General features: G+C 39.7%; 1 protein-coding gene across 1 annotated transcript in view; it reads left to right on the top strand.

Moving 5' to 3' along the window:
• The first annotated feature begins 7067 nt into the window (after positions 1-7067).
• rhbdf1b (rhomboid 5 homolog 1b (Drosophila)) overlaps positions 7068-15611 on the top strand; it is a 27379-nt gene continuing 18835 nt past the window's right edge. The window contains exons 1-4 of the mRNA XM_014025827.1: positions 7068-7209; positions 7309-7439; positions 7700-7846; positions 14450-14684. Of these exons, the coding sequence (XP_013881281.1) occupies positions 7096-7209; positions 7309-7439; positions 7700-7846; positions 14450-14684 (627 nt within the window). The 5' untranslated portion in view covers positions 7068-7095. The remainder of the gene's footprint in view (positions 7210-7308; positions 7440-7699; positions 7847-14449; positions 14685-15611) is intronic.

The following is a 15611-nucleotide window of genomic DNA, read 5'->3' as shown; positions in this document are numbered from 1 at the left end:
TAAAGAGTTWTATTAATTCTGCTAGTTTCAAATTGTTTTCAAATTAGGGACACATTTATTTTACCAAACCAGCTCATCATTAGACAGTGGCTTTTAGCTAGGATTTTGGAAGAGGGTGCCAACACCTTAGATTGGGGGTGCTATTGTTATGATTTCCTGACACCCCTTCTAGCTAAAAGCCTGCTTTGCAATAATATGCTTATCTCCAGCCAGTCATGCTGTATTTGTTCAGATACTTGTGTTTTACTCAGAGTACCAATTTACACATTGTCAGCCCTGCTGCATAACTTGCTGGGAAATTTACAAAGTCACAACAAATATTTGATGAGAAAACTACACAAAAATTTCAAACCACTTGTCCARAAAAAAGACACTATCTAAAAGGACGATTTCTATAAATTTTTGCTACAGCATTTTGTGAGTTGGTCTATTCTACAACTCTGTTTGAAATTACTGTTCCATTTTTTTCTGTAAGTATCCAGAAGCCTCACAGCTGTGTGCACTGATTTGTTTGTACATTGTTGAGAGTTGGCCAGAATCAGAGCACTCTGAATATTAGCTTCAGRAGTGTGTGATGGGGAAAAAAAATGTTTGGCTAATAGATTAGTGGCAGGAGATGCAAGCCTGTAGTTTTACATCCTGCCAGGAAGCACTGAAGAAGTCCCAGCTGAGAAATGCTGGAGTTCTTGGCTGCTAGCCTTTTAAGTCTTTCTCATCAGATGCCCACACAGGTSTCTGAGTATTCAGTAATGTTCTTGGCTCAAACTAAAACCCTACATGATAAAATGCACTTTATATATAATTATAAATTAAATTCATTCTCTGTGCATAAATAAAGACTAATGTGACTGTATGTATTTGTTGTTCTGTGGGAACTCCAATAGGTTGATTGGTCAGCAAGCGGTACTTATAAGACAATAATCAGCAGAGTGTTCATGAAATGTGAGGTGTTCAAGCCCTAACTGGCTCAGAAATGTTTCATTTTATTTAACTAAATAAAGTGTACAGGTGATATTAACCTCTACAGGTACATCTCTGTATGATGAATATAACATACTACTAATTAAATCCCCCAAAATTAGTCTCTCAGAAAATATTAAGATTACCTAAGACTGATAGATTGTCAAGGTGTGGACTGCAGCTGGAGTCAGTGCTTCAAGTCCCACCATAACAGGATGAATCCAGGAGCTGGGCTGCTGCTTTCCCCTTCCCTTGTGTCAGAGCACTTCTGAACCAGAGACATCATCAAATAGTGTCTTACCTGGACTAAGGAGGACAGGACTATTTCTCAGTGGTCAAAATTGGTATTTTCAAAAGAATTAAAATTTTGCGATTCATTTTGAAGTCAAGGTGTAGAATGAAGTGTGGAGAGGCACAGAATCRAAGTTGTTTGAGATCCAGAGGGAAGGTTCTTGTCAGGGATGTGTGAAGCCATGTTCTCTGCTGGTGTTCCACTGGGTTTTATCAAGTATGAAGTCAGCATATTAGAGCACTTCCTGSTTTCCTTTTCTAACAAGTTTTATGGAAATGCTTATTTTACTTTCCAGCAGGACTTCGCATCTATCCATACAGGAAAATACCAGTAGCTGGTAAAATGACCATGGTACCACTGATGGCCAGATTGGCAGCAAACTGTCCTGACCTAAACCCCACAGAGAATCTACAGAGATTTGTCAAGAAGAAGATAGAGACACCAGAGCCAACAATGCAGACAAAGTGAAGACTAACCTCAAAACAACTTTATAACAATATTATGTTGGAACATTACATCACATTTAACCCCTTAGGAACAAAGGGGCAGACACTATAGGATTTTTTTTAATTTTTTTCTGCTGCATTTCATTTTATTTGATTTGTATATAAAAGAAATAATTGGATARGTGAAAGTGTTTGTGGCATGACAACCCCATTGGAGCCGCGCACCCGCTTGTGCTCGCAATGTTTCAAGGAAGGCAGCTAGCTAGCTTTCACAAAACTACCCTGTTGTCAGGGAAAACAAACACACAAACAAAAATAAATAAATAAAACCATCCAGGTGGCTTTGGGTACTGAAGTCAGTCAAAGTTGGACCATGAGCCAGGCCGGTCACTTGAGCTCCACGTCCTGGGGAGGAGATAAACCCACTTCATCTGAATGCATACAGCCATACAAATGATTGATCAGTGACTTCCAACCTAGTAGGAGGCAGAGGGGGGACAGTCTGGACACTGTATAGGGCTGATAATTACTAATAACATCCATTTAAGTAAGTCGGGATCCTGAGAAACTTTCTCAGTCCTTTGGTTGATGATGCGACAGCCACGATGACCTTCAGGCTACAGCTCCTCAACGCCAAATCTGCAACAGAGGTCTAATATGGATTACATATATTCAACCTCCCCTGGGACATGTGAAACATTCTTCCAGAAATAAGAGTTGAAGATCACAGGGACAGGGATCTTCACCAGACATTTCCGTATCATCCTCACCATACATTTAATCAAACTTACCACCAGGTGGTGCACAGTTGACAGCTCTACCCCACTCTTCACCCGAGTATCCAAGACATAGGGCCGCAGGTCAGACAACAAGATTACAAAATTGATCATCGAGCTATGGCCTAAGGTGGTTTGGTACCAATTACACTTATGGACCACCCTATGCTCAAACTGTGTTTGTTATTGACAACCCATGCTTGGCACAGAAGTTCAATAACAGAACATCATTCAGTTTCAGATCAGGAAGGCCATTGCTCCAAATCACAACCTTCCAGATAACTCTGTCATTGCCCATAAGGGCATTGAAGCCACCCAGTAGAACAAGTGAGTCTTCAGACAGCACCCTTTCTAGGACAACATCCAAAGACTTCAAAAACGCTGGGTAATCTGAACTGATTTTTGGTGCATAAGCACTAACAACAGTCAGAACCTTCTCTTGTGCAACACGAAGCCACAGTGAGGCAACCCTTTCGTTCACCAGGGTTCAACTCCAACATCAAGGCACACAGCCGGGGGCTTGTGAGTATCCCCACACCTGCCAAATGCCTCTCTCTCAATGGAAAACTCCAGAGTAGGAGAGAGTCCATCCCTTCTCCAGGCATTGGGTTCCAGAGCCCAAGCTGTGAGTAGAAGTATGCCCAATTATATCTAGCTGGTAACGCTCAAACTCCCGCACAAGCTCCGGCTCCTTACCCTCAAGTGWGGTTATGTTCCACGTACCTAGAGCTAATCTATGCGACCATGAATCGGCATGGACAGTGACCCCCTTCGCCTGTTGCCCAGCATGCACTGGACCCAACCTTGATGGCTCTCCCTGCGGGTGTTGAGTCCATGTGGTGATGGCCTCCTGTAGTCATTTCGGGCTTGGCCCAGCCAAGTCCCAGGAGACAAGACTCAACCACCAGGCACTCGGCGACAAGCTCTCCCCCAGGCCTGGCTCCAAGGTGGTACACAGGTTTCTCCTTTCAGGCCAAGGTTTTCTGACATGGTTGATCTTCCATTTCATCAAGAGTTCTGAATGGCTCTTAATCTGACCCCTCCCTAGAGGCCTGTTTGCACTGAGAGACCCTACCAGGGGCTAATGCCTCAGACAACGTAGCCTCCAGGATCAAGGAGGTATTCAAACCCCTCCATCACATTAAGGTAGCAATTCTGTGGAGGGGTTTGAGACTACTATTATATTAAAACCTAATTTTAACTATTTTAATTAGTCTGTTATTTTGGATAATTAGGTAAACCAGCCAGCCAATTTATCAGCATGGATTTGCTTAATTTTGGGAAATTGGAAATTGGCCAATATTTAGATAAGGTAGGTAGAAAAAAATCAGCTTTTCATCTACATMTCAGAAAATTATCCACTTTTGCTCTGCTGTAAGCACTGCCTAATATCCAGTTAAAACAAGTTTGTATTATTTCAAGGGTATTGTCTAAGTTTTTCAATAAAATAAGATTGGAACATTGAAGGTGTATTGTGACCTTATAATACATGACAGTGTTATTATTTTAAAAAGCTGTATAAGCCAAAATTGGAATCGGCAGGTCAGAGTTTTTAAAGATCAGTGATCACTCAGAAAACTGCAGTCAGTGCACCTCTGTTATTTACTGAAATTAATCAGGTTTTGGGTTGCTGTTTCTCCTGACAATAATTGCAGCTTTAGGGCAAACAGTTTTTTAGAAAGAAAACAGTAAAAACTCAATTTCAAATTTTTCTTGTTTACACAATATCAAGCTCTAGTGGCACAATTGGACAGCGCATGGTACTTATAAGACAGTAACCAGCTTAGTGATGCCAAGGTTGTGAGTTCAAGCCTCACCTAGACCAGTTCTGGGCCTTCATTTCAAGATTAAAACATACATTTTTGTGTCTCTTAACGCTAAGCTAGATTGATGTTGTATTTTAGTCAAACTGCATCTAACTTAATTTGATTGAGATAACGTAGAGTCCCCTAAGAGGGTGACAACTGAATTCTATTCAAAACTGCGAGCCAAGGTTAAGTTTAGTAAGATTCTTATTCATGTCTGTGGTAATGGTCCCCAGTTGCACCATTCTCAGGCAGGGATAATATAATATACTGTGAAAATTGAAAGCAGGTAAAAGTGTTGGGTTTTGCCTTGCTGCTTCATCTAAATAAAACTGCATCTTTAGGATGACCATTTGGGCACTGTGGTGGCTCAGTTGGTAGAGCTGTTGCCTCTCTGCAAGAGGTTTGCCAGATTAAATCCTGTCCAGGTCCTCTCTGAGTAGAGTTTTCATGTTCTCTCCGTGCATGTGTGGGTTTTCTCTGGGCACTCCGGTTTCCTCCCATAGACCAGCAACATGACTGTTAGATTAATTGAGATCTTTAAATTGTCTGTAGGTGTGAATGGTTGTCTTTATTTGGACCTGAGATGGACTTGCAGCCTGTTCAGGGTGCACCCCACCCCTCACATAATGACTTTTGGAAATGGGCACTGTTATGTATTTTGGTCATTTCGAGACACCGTAGTTGAGACGTATGTACGTAAGCAAGGCAATAAGCATTGTAAAAAACAGGGAGAACTGAAGAACCTGTATGTTCTGTTGCTGTTGAGGTAAAAAAAGAAGTATGAAGTTCCTATCAGACTCATCTCTTTGTAGTTACACCACATAGGATGTAACAGGCACCAGTGACACCCATGAWCCTAAATGGAAGAAGTGGGTAAAATATAATGGATGGATGGAAATTTCTTTGTGAAGAAAACAATAACTTGTAAAATGTCATGTGGCAGAAAATTGATTTCAAAGATTTCAGTAAGGGCTGCACAATTGGTCGGTGCTTGTAAGACAGTAGCCAGCTAAGTGATGGTTGTGAGTTCAAGCCGCACTTTGAGCATTTTTAAAGATTAAACATTTGTTCATTCTCTTCATGGTAAGCTACGTAAGTATGGTAAGATTGTTGTTCATGTCGCTGGTTGTGATTCTTGCCGGCACAAATTAACATACAAGAAAGTCCTTTGTAAAGCCAGAACTGCACATTATTTATCGCACGAGCTCTCTGAATTGTCAAAAATAATATCTTCATCAAAGCATCAACATATGTGCTAGATCCCATTCCAACCAGACTGTTAAAAAAGGTATTTCTCCTAATTAATATCCCTAATTTACATCTAGTGACCGAAATAACAAGATCGTGGATGCAGGCAGTCAAAATATGTATTCTCCGCAGGGTAGCTGGACTCACCTGTAGAGATAGAGTGAAAAGTTCAGTTATCTACCTCAGAGTAGAACTCCTCCACATGGAGAGTAACCAGTTGAGGTGGTTCGGGTGGTGGAAGAATTAAAATGCATCCTTTGAGCAGAAAATTAAATCCACTTTGTTTTTATTTCCAATTATTTAAAAAGCACCTAAGCTCCAGTGGTGCAATTGGTTAGCATGCAGTACTTATGACAGCAACCAGCTTAGTGATGTCAAGGTTGTGAGTTCAAGCCTCACYTTAAACACCTGCTGCTATGTTAGTGGTGCATTTACATCTTCCTACTGCAACATGCTGTATTTCTGGGTAAAGTCAGTTTATGTTGAATGTTTTATTTTCTTATGAAAAGTTAAATGTACTCTCCTTGGAATATCAATACAGCACAACAGAAATATCACAAGGCAAAATACAAAGTGTTTTGGACAGAAGTTCAGTGTTCTATTAGATAAAAATAATTTCTTAAAGGGATCCATGATTAGTTGTAACATTAGACTTAATTTGATAAACATATTTTAACTGTAAAATAAAGACTGTAAAAATACTGTAGGCTGTTTAATTTTTATAATTTTTAAAGTAAAAGTTTAAAAATATATTACACGGATGGAGCCATTCTGTTTACATGCAAAGCATTCTGGGTAAATGATGACATGGATAGGTCCTCAGTGCAAGGCTGCAAGCGAGCTATATCCACCCTGAAGGTTAATCTTGGACAATATCTGATGATCGACTCTTTTAAATGAAACCAGAGAGCGTTGACAGAGAGGAGAAGGTAGAAATGACTCAGCCTGAACTGAAAATATAGATGGAGGACCTCAGTTTATCTTGTTAGTTTGTTAATTTAGCGCTGAGCTAATACATATAAGGCAATATAGCATCTGCGCTAGCGCAAAGGCTAACAGGCTAAGCTGAGGTTCTTCTTCCATGAAGCAGCTCTGTTGTCCTCCATCTATATTTTCAGTTACAGGCTGAGTCATTTCTACCTTCTCCTCTCTGTCAACGCTCTCTGGTTTCATTTAAAAGAGTCGATCATCAGATATTTTCCGAGWTTAACCTTCAGGGTGGATATAGCTCACTCACACCAAGGACCTATCCACGTCATCATTTACCCAGAATGCTTTGCGTGTAAATAAAATGGCTCTGTCCGTGTTAAAATATATTTTTGAAAATTTTACAAAACTAAACAGCCTACAGTATTTTTACAGTCTTTCTTTTACAGTTAAAATATATGTTTATCAAATAAAGTCTAATGTTACAACTAATCAGGGATCCCTTTAAAACAAACTGCATCTCTGGCTGTAACAGATCTGTTTGTGTCTGAACTATATCTGCAACAGTTAGTTATTGCTCAATAAATCTCATCACTATTGTTTTGTCAAGCTGGCAGGTTTAGAAGGCGGCAGTGGGCATGGATGAGACAGGAAGCKGGACCAGCAGCCTGCAGAGAAAAAAACCACCGTGGCTCAAACTGGACATCCCGACCATTCAGCTGACGCCGGACGACACGTCGCCGCTCAGTCAGGTGGAGTGCAGCACTGAAGCCTGAATGGTGGAGCTGTYTCCATATGATSAGTTACTTCTAAAAACTTTGACKATTTCTTTGTGTCTMTATGTGCTGTAGCCAGTGAAGCGTGTGCGCAGCGTCAGCATGCCAGGGGAAAATCCACAGACACACACTGCTGCCTTGGAAACCTCCAACATCTACCTCAAACCTCAACCAGAGAGATCACCCTTCATGCAGTCCGTCAAGAGGTTAGGAACACATCCACACAATCGCTGCATTTTTCAGTTCTATTTTCTCCTGTCTCTAATTTCTCTTTCAATTTTGCATGTGTACTAACTAACTAAMAAATCCTTCACGCATATAAACCTTCAGCATAAGTGTTTCAAGCTTTACTTTTCATTAAACACAAATGATCTAGCTGTTTCTTATTTCTTTTCCTTGCTTTCCTTTGCCTTATTTACCACCTTCTTTCTCCCCTGCTATTTTCTTATCCCAAACGTGGCTGTAGTGAGAAAAGAGTGCGCTTTGATCGTGTCAACACAGTTCCCCCAAAAGGCCAGAGGGGTTCGATGAGGGTGTCAACCTGCCGTAGGAGGTCCTGCATCCCCAAAATACTGGCCAGACGGCGTTCGTCTATACCCAAACAGATCATCAGGTACAAGAGAGGTGGAAAAAAAAAAAAAACGACTTTGCTTTGAAGATTAAGATTGCCATGAAGATTGTAGTGTAAAGTGCTTTGAGTAACCTGGTTGGATAGAAAGACATTATATATCCAGTTCACTTACCATTTATCATTTACAATTGTCTTATAACACCAAACGTGACAATAAACATTAAGTGTGAGGGAATATCAAATTTAACCATGTTATTGCCTAATAATGAATAGGTTCATTTTAGCATGTTTACTCCTTGAAGTTTCCACTAAAGTTTGCTTTAATGTGTTCTCCTGAAGAGAGTTCAAAAGGCCAGGATGAGTTTTTACTCTTCAAACAAAGCTCGTGTCTCGTGTATGTGGGAAGATGCCTTGTTGATCTGCAGGAAGATTAAAACACATTATGAGTCATTGCTCTTGTTAAAGAGCCATTCACCTTGACAGATCAGGCTGCAGATTTAAATGATAAATGATTTACTGTTTAGTCACAAAGATGGTCATAATTATAGGTGTTCAGACTTAACAGACCACTTCTTCCAGCGAGTGTTGACGTAAATGTTCAAAACTACACGCATAGTGTTAGCTTTGAGGCACGGCTACTCTAATGTTTGTGTGTGAGGCTGTGTCATGTTCAGACATGTCTGAGTGCCCTGGTCCAACTCTCCACCCTCCTAATGTGTACGATGATCTTTCTTTAGCCCGTCCCTCTAAGCTTCTGTTTCCTGTGGCGTGCCGGGCTTTCAGAGAAAAACTGYTGTTTTTGACTTTGGGCCAACTTCTGACACATTCACGCTCTCCTACACATCCACAGTGCGATAGAAACCTCTGTTGTGTGCTCGAAGGCGACACGTTCAGGAAGATCCTCCTGCTTGTCTCGCTGTCATTGAGCAAGTCCAGCTGGAAGGGAACTGGAAGCAGATCTCGTTTGACATCAGGATGTTTGTCCTACAAGTCAGATTCCTGTCTGACAGAGAGGATCAGCTCTAACTTTCAATTTTTGATCACCCAGGACCTTTCCAGGCATGACAGAGCAGTTTAGCACTGTCTGGACAAATGTTGATCCTCCTCTGTTTGTGTAACAGCAAGGTACCGCTGGCCTGGATACCATGAAATCCCCTTCTGAAACTCTGGATGTGTAATTTGTGACGGATCAGCTTGGAATCAGCGGCTCAGAGTTTTATTGCGGGTCAGGGTGTAAGTAGGGTTACTGTGTTAGTGATGCTGCTGTTGGAGTTGATTAACCTCTGGAGTACCCACCCCAGGCAGGTATGACCTGGATCCTGAACCCCTCSTGGAGCTCTAAGGACAGGTAACGTGAGCTGTGGTGAACAAGATCAGAGTGCAATACATGAAAAATTATTATTGAATTGGTTTGGATTAATGTAAAATGTAGGATTTATCCTCTTTTTCCTTTTTTAATCTTTTCCTGCTGGTGAGTTCCTCTCATTTTATTCCTCAGATATGGACCCACACATGGTCCCTCTTCGCTTTTCCACTCAGACGAAAGAAAACAGGAAAATGGGAGGAGCGCAGCAGTTGTTGTATATTGGGAACAGGTGGTCAGGAAGGGGCGGAGTTGCGTGCTTGACAAATCAGGCGGCACAGTCCTTATGTCACTACGTACACCCTACATCAATAACGATGATCATACGTAGCAGAGAGCTTGGCAGATTGTACAAAAATTGTTTTTATTTTTGTTATGACATGAATTTTCCATATYCCAACTTAGCAGTTTAAACAATCTGAACAACTTTCAGAATGTTGCGCGCACCATTAAGTTGTTTCACAGGGAACAAATTTCCTTGCTGCGCAGCTGACATGCAAGAAATATAGCACCTTAAGGCAAACTAGTGTCGTTGTTGGAGGTGATGAGCTTGGTAGAGACGGACACAAAGTATGGAAAAAGAAGCGGCGCTACGTAGGAGTTGAGGGTGATGCCCAAGAAGAACTTGTGCTGAAAGACGAGGCTGTTTCTGTTGAGTGGAAGTACTATAGCTTTAAAAGTGCAGCTTCTGCAAACTATGTAGATTTAAAATTGTTGTGGCTAGTGGTAACACAAACAGTTCGCTCCATCACCTGAGCCTCAAACATGTCTTMGAACACCGAGACTGTTTAAAACTAAAATTGTCACCTTCCACATCCAAAACTGGAAGAGCTTCAAGATGACGCTCGAGTCAAACAGAACCGGCAGCACGACGTCTCAGTGGTTAGCCCTGCATCATAGTCTTGGGTTCAATTTTACAGTTTGGACCTGGGGTCTTTCTGTGTGGAGTCTCCTTGTGCTCGACAAAAAACATACATATGTTAAGTTATCGTCTCGAGTGTCTTCTCTTGCAAAAGAGAAGTGTGATCTCAGTGGTATTTGGTTGGTCACAAAAAGGTTAATAAAAGCATCCTTTGCAGACACGTTTGCCAGAGGTACTCCCTAACACTCACAGCATGAGAAGTCAAATACCATTAAATACAGTGATATCAGTACAATTGTTAAAAATACCAAGATATAAAATTTTGGTCATGTCGCCCAGCACTAATGTAGRGACAAGAACCATATGTAAGGACATCACCAACCATTTAAAACTGATTAACTCTTTGAAACAAACAGATCCTCAAGATCTAGTTCCCTTAAAAGAGCCTTAAATCTTATCTCCAGTAGCGAGGCAGCTGCAGGTGTTCAGATGAGTCGGACGAAACCAACTCAAAGTTGAGCAAGGMGGAGTAGAATGTAACAATTATTTTCTTTTTTTTCTTAGCATAGCATGTAACTAAAACAATAAAATTAGAACGAGAAAACTCTTACAATAAATAAATGATTATACATGGCTTTAAGTCAGATAATGGGGAAGCAGCTGCTCTATTTGCTCTGTTGAGTTGGTGTTTCTGACTGCAAAGCAGTGGATTTCATAAAACTGTTGATCTTTTCCTCCAAATGAAAGTAGCTGTGTAACTAAAATTAGTCTAAAAGTAAAAATGCTGCATTTTGTAAAAAAAAAAAAAAACACGTTTGTGGGAATTTTTTTTTATTTTTTTTTTCCTCAAAGTTACTATAAAGATCAAAATATGCAGCAGATTGGAACATGAACTTGAATTGAATGTTTCAGCTTGTGCACTGGAGTGTGGTTAAACAAGGTGGATCAAACTTAACTCTGGGTTATTTTGAACTTTCACAACTTTGTATTTTCACAGTTGTGGTCACCAGACATACATTTGTGGGTATGAAAAGAGGTCACCTGCCATGGGTTGCTTCATAACTGCAGCAMGGATAATTGAATCTATTGTAATAATTTGTAATTTGTAGTAGGCTAATGTTTCCACTAACTRGTTAATCTAAGACCCTTGGCTCTTTGTATTCCAGCTTTTAAATTAGCATACCTTTTGTTGATCATACTAACCTTGAAATAAACTCTTGTCAAAAACCTAACTTTACTGTAATAACCCTGGAAAAGAATACAGTAATCTATGGATACTCATAGGTAAGCTTGAGTGTGTCACCTGCTATGATTAGTGTMGGGTACAAAGTGTCTAAGCTGAATTAACCAGCATCCATCAAATATAGCTGCTTAAAATAAAATTCTTAGATTGTTAAAATGCACAACTTACACTTTCATGTTTATAATTATTAATAATGTATATTATGCTGTCATAACAAATTATATAAAAAATATGCCAATCAAGTTATAAAAGTGCAGTATTTATCTTGCATATTAACTACAGTATCATAATTGTGTTTCTCCTCTGTCTTAAAGTTCTGTATGTGTCAATGTTTTATTCAGATAATTTAAATGTTTCTATGAAATGTTTTATTTTTGTTTAAACTCCTGCTTCTTTAACTACAAATATGTAGGAGTCCATATAATTCTCTCTCTGTAGATAAAACCAGACCTTTTTTGAGTTGGTGCTAAATGTGAGTTACGTTGGATTAGAGGAGTAAACATTTGTTATTAGTGCAGATGGTAATCATGTTTGCTTCTCTCCTTATTTGTCCTGTTGCATCTTGTGTTTAGATAGTAAAGGCACTGCCCTTTGGGCCCCTTGGCCCCCTGTTCTGTATAAATTTAGAATTACAGCACAGCAAAGTATGTTTTTCTGCATAAAAACAAAAAACTAGAAGATAGTTGGACCAATTTAAGTGGTTAACCGAAGCTTTTATCCGTGCTGTGTGCTCTCTTGAGCAACCTGTTTGCTCTTTCAGAAACATTCCTCAGGGAAGGAATCGGGGCTGTGCCGCCTCCAGCCTGCCCCTGCTCAGCCCTAAAAGGCTTCTCCAGCTGGATTTGTTCTCCACGACGAGGGCTCGCTGTTTATTTCTGAATGTTCTCCTTTTTAAACAGTCCCTATAAGTGTGGCCTCCTCCTGATCCTCCTGAGAGAATAACATGCAGCCTGGCTCATAGTTGCTATTTCATGAAAAGAGGGATTTTAATAATGCTCATTTATTGTGTGAAAATGATCATGTTAGCTGATTAGCAGTGGGAACATAAGGCATCAGCTGATGGAAAACTTGTGCGTAAAGCTGGTGCAGCTTCTCAGCCATCCAGGATATTTTGACCCAAGTATCAAACAAAGGCAACTGGACTTCTTTTGGATTTTGAAGACAATTTGTTTCTTATCCAAAMAATTGGTTGAAGACTGAATGTCCGCAGGACAGCAGTGTCAGTTTCAGACTGTTGCACCTTAATGCATGTGACCACATTTTTTTTGCACGTGCAATAGGCCAACAATGCCCCATGGGAAAGATGAGAAGGAAAATGGTTTGCATGGGAGTTAAATGTGGTTACACAAGTTGGAACACCACAGTTTTTCCTTGCTTGAATGAAAAAGGTTTTTCAGATCAYAAGCGAAGCATCTAACATGCAGTTACATTGAATGAGGCAGTAAAAGTAGAGAACTAAATGAAACAAAAAAGTGTAAAGCTGATTTTTAACCTCTTAACCCTCAGTGTACTGCCTGCTGTACATTCCCAGTTTGTGATTATTTCCTCCCTCTTTAAAGCCTGACCCACGCTATCAGGGACTTTGAATTTGCACAARAAGTTGTTCAGACAATTCGATTGGTTGTCTTCTTTTGACTGACATCMCTTTTGACCAACTGGGTTCYTCTATAGACACTCCAGAGCACAAAATGTGTGGCAAGCCCCTCATGTCCCACCTGTCCATGGTACACGCGATTGATTGACTTGACTCAGCCAATCAGCTCTGAGCCTCATTCTGATACCACAGCTGTGTTTACCTTTACCTTTTTTTGATATGCAGCTTTGGAAATAAAAAAGTGGTTATAGCGTATTTTAACTTCAGTAACTAAATACTAGTTACAGTTACAAAAATTATGACTGCTAAAGTTAAACATTCAGATTGACTGATTAAAATGTTTTTTTCTCCAAGACGAATGTTTAGTTACTTAAAAAGCTCAATGTTGCTTTTTTGCACAAGAGATCTTTATGTTCAATCATACAACTGCAGCTAGTCAATTCATCTGCTCTTTATTCTTTATTATAAGCAAAGAAAGGAAAAACAGCTTCATTAAGAATTGTAGATGTAGGTAAACGCTATTGTACAATATTTTATAGCTACTAAGATTAAAAAATTCTGTCTACTTAATTTCTCCCTGTAGAGCCTCTGATGGTTATAAAAACTATTTATATTTTATTTTAGAGAATATTGTTCTTCTTTGTATTTTCACACCATTCCTGGTGCTCMTTTGCTCTCTTTTGCTTTTACTTATGCTTAGAAAAATGGTTTTCTAAAAACTTATTTTCTTATATAATTTACTCTTTTTTTGGTCTCAAGCCAAATGTAAATCTCTGGATTATTGTGAAAACACACGAGTTCAGAGGTGATATGAGCGGTAAAAGGTGCTTCATGGTAAATCAGGAGTATTAGATGCTGAGGAAAATAAAAATTAGTAAAGGTTTGTTCAATTAAGCAATTCAATTCAATTAAGATCCTCCTAAAATTACCAACTTATTTATTCTGTTGTTTATTTTTACAAGTAAAATTTTGGTTTTCATTCTCCATACACACAGTAAAAAATGAAATGTTGGATTTACTTAACCATGTTATGTTACCTGGTTCCACTTAATTGAGTTGAGTAAATTCAAAGCAATATACCAGTTTTTTAGCCAAAGAACATGAGTATGTTGCTTTGAGTTTACTCAACTCAGTTAGGTGGAACCAGGTAACATAACATGGTTAATTAAATCCAACATTTCATTTTTAGAGTGCACCGTTGTTTTCTGGCATCGGGTTACATCAAATCATTTTCAGGAATTTATTAGAATATTAAAGAAGGATTTAGAGTTCAGTCACAAGAAAAAAAAAACACACGCTGGGAAGAAGCTGAGCTGATGGTCCAAACAGCAAAAAAAAAAAAAAAAAAAAAACACGCTGGGAAGAAGCTGAGCTGATGGTCCAAACAGCAAAAAGTATATTTCTTATGTTTTTATCACACCAGAGCTTTTCCTCCTACAAACTGTAAAAATGTGTAAAATCCACAGCGTGTTTCTGAGTCTTGCTTAGTTGACTCCAGAGATGTTCTAATGCACTGTAAACTCCCAACTCAATCATCAATATATTCTTATTTTCCTTTAATCAAAGTGTGTCCTTGCCCACAGGGGTACAGCTGACTGGTTCGGTGTGAGCAAGGACAGCGACAACACCCAGCGATGGAGGAGGCGGAGCCTGCAGCACTGCAGCCAGCTGTACGGGGGTCTGAAGGCGCAGGTGATGAGGGAGATGGAGCTCCACAGCCAGGATGATCTGTCCTTAGCCAGCACTGAGACCCCCCCTCCCCTGTACCTCCCACCCCACCACCCCAGTCACCACCACCGTCACTGTGGCATGCAGCGGGTAGGCTGGGAGGGGGAGGGGGCAGGACAGGAGGGGGACGAAGAAATAGACGCTTGTTTATTCTGTCACATTTGTCTCCCTCATCCTTTCACTTTGAACTCATGCTTTGCTTTGTCGTATTTTTATTGTACAGCTTTGCTACCTTCCACAGTCTAACCCTTCATTCTGTCTCCAGCAGTCCGTTCGTTCAAGTACGGTTTTAAATCTGTGGGGAAAGATGTCTGAACTTCGCTCACACAAATATAGTGTTTCCATAGTTTTTATGCACAGTGCTCATGCTCAGAGATAYTCTGACATTAAAGTATCAAAGCACTTTTATCTCACTTTTAAAAGTAAGRTTTCCAGCTTAGCCTGAAAGGAACGCAAACAAGGACAACATTAAAGGTGACCAGTGTCTTTATTTAAACTTAGCACAAAACATAAGTAAATTTAAAGTTTGGTAGATTATTTCCTTGTTGTAACAATGCTTCCTGGCAATAAATCTTATACCATTGGAAAGTCTCTTAAGTTCCCTTTTAAATGGTACCAGATTTGTAAGGAACATGCATTTGTGGGATGAGCAGTAGAGATGATTATTTGGGCTGCACACATAAAAGAATTGCCAAATCTCTGTCAGACAGCTTATTTTGCTGTTGCTATTGACTCTTTTTTTGCACTTCTGGTACCCCCATGTGCTGCCAATCAGCTGTAAGCTTTATTAACAAGAAGCATTGTTACAATAAAATAATCTACCAAACACAAATTGYAGATGAAGGCTCCTTTTGTGAATCAGGTTGAGAAGGCAGGTAGAAACCAAGGAATGACAGGGAGATTAAAAGAACACAAAGGTTTCCTACAAAAATCTTCAAGTATATAAGAACAAGACAAAAAAAGAAAGAAAGAAAGAAAGAAAGAAAGCTTTGTTCTCGTCTTCTTTTCCAAATGACA

The sequence above is a fragment of the Austrofundulus limnaeus genome, unplaced genomic scaffold (genome assembly GCF_001266775.1).
Source record: "Austrofundulus limnaeus strain Quisiro unplaced genomic scaffold, Austrofundulus_limnaeus-1.0 Scaffold5, whole genome shotgun sequence".
Taxonomy (NCBI): domain Eukaryota; kingdom Metazoa; phylum Chordata; class Actinopteri; order Cyprinodontiformes; family Rivulidae; genus Austrofundulus; species Austrofundulus limnaeus.
This window is presented reverse-complemented; position numbering and strand designations above follow the sequence as displayed.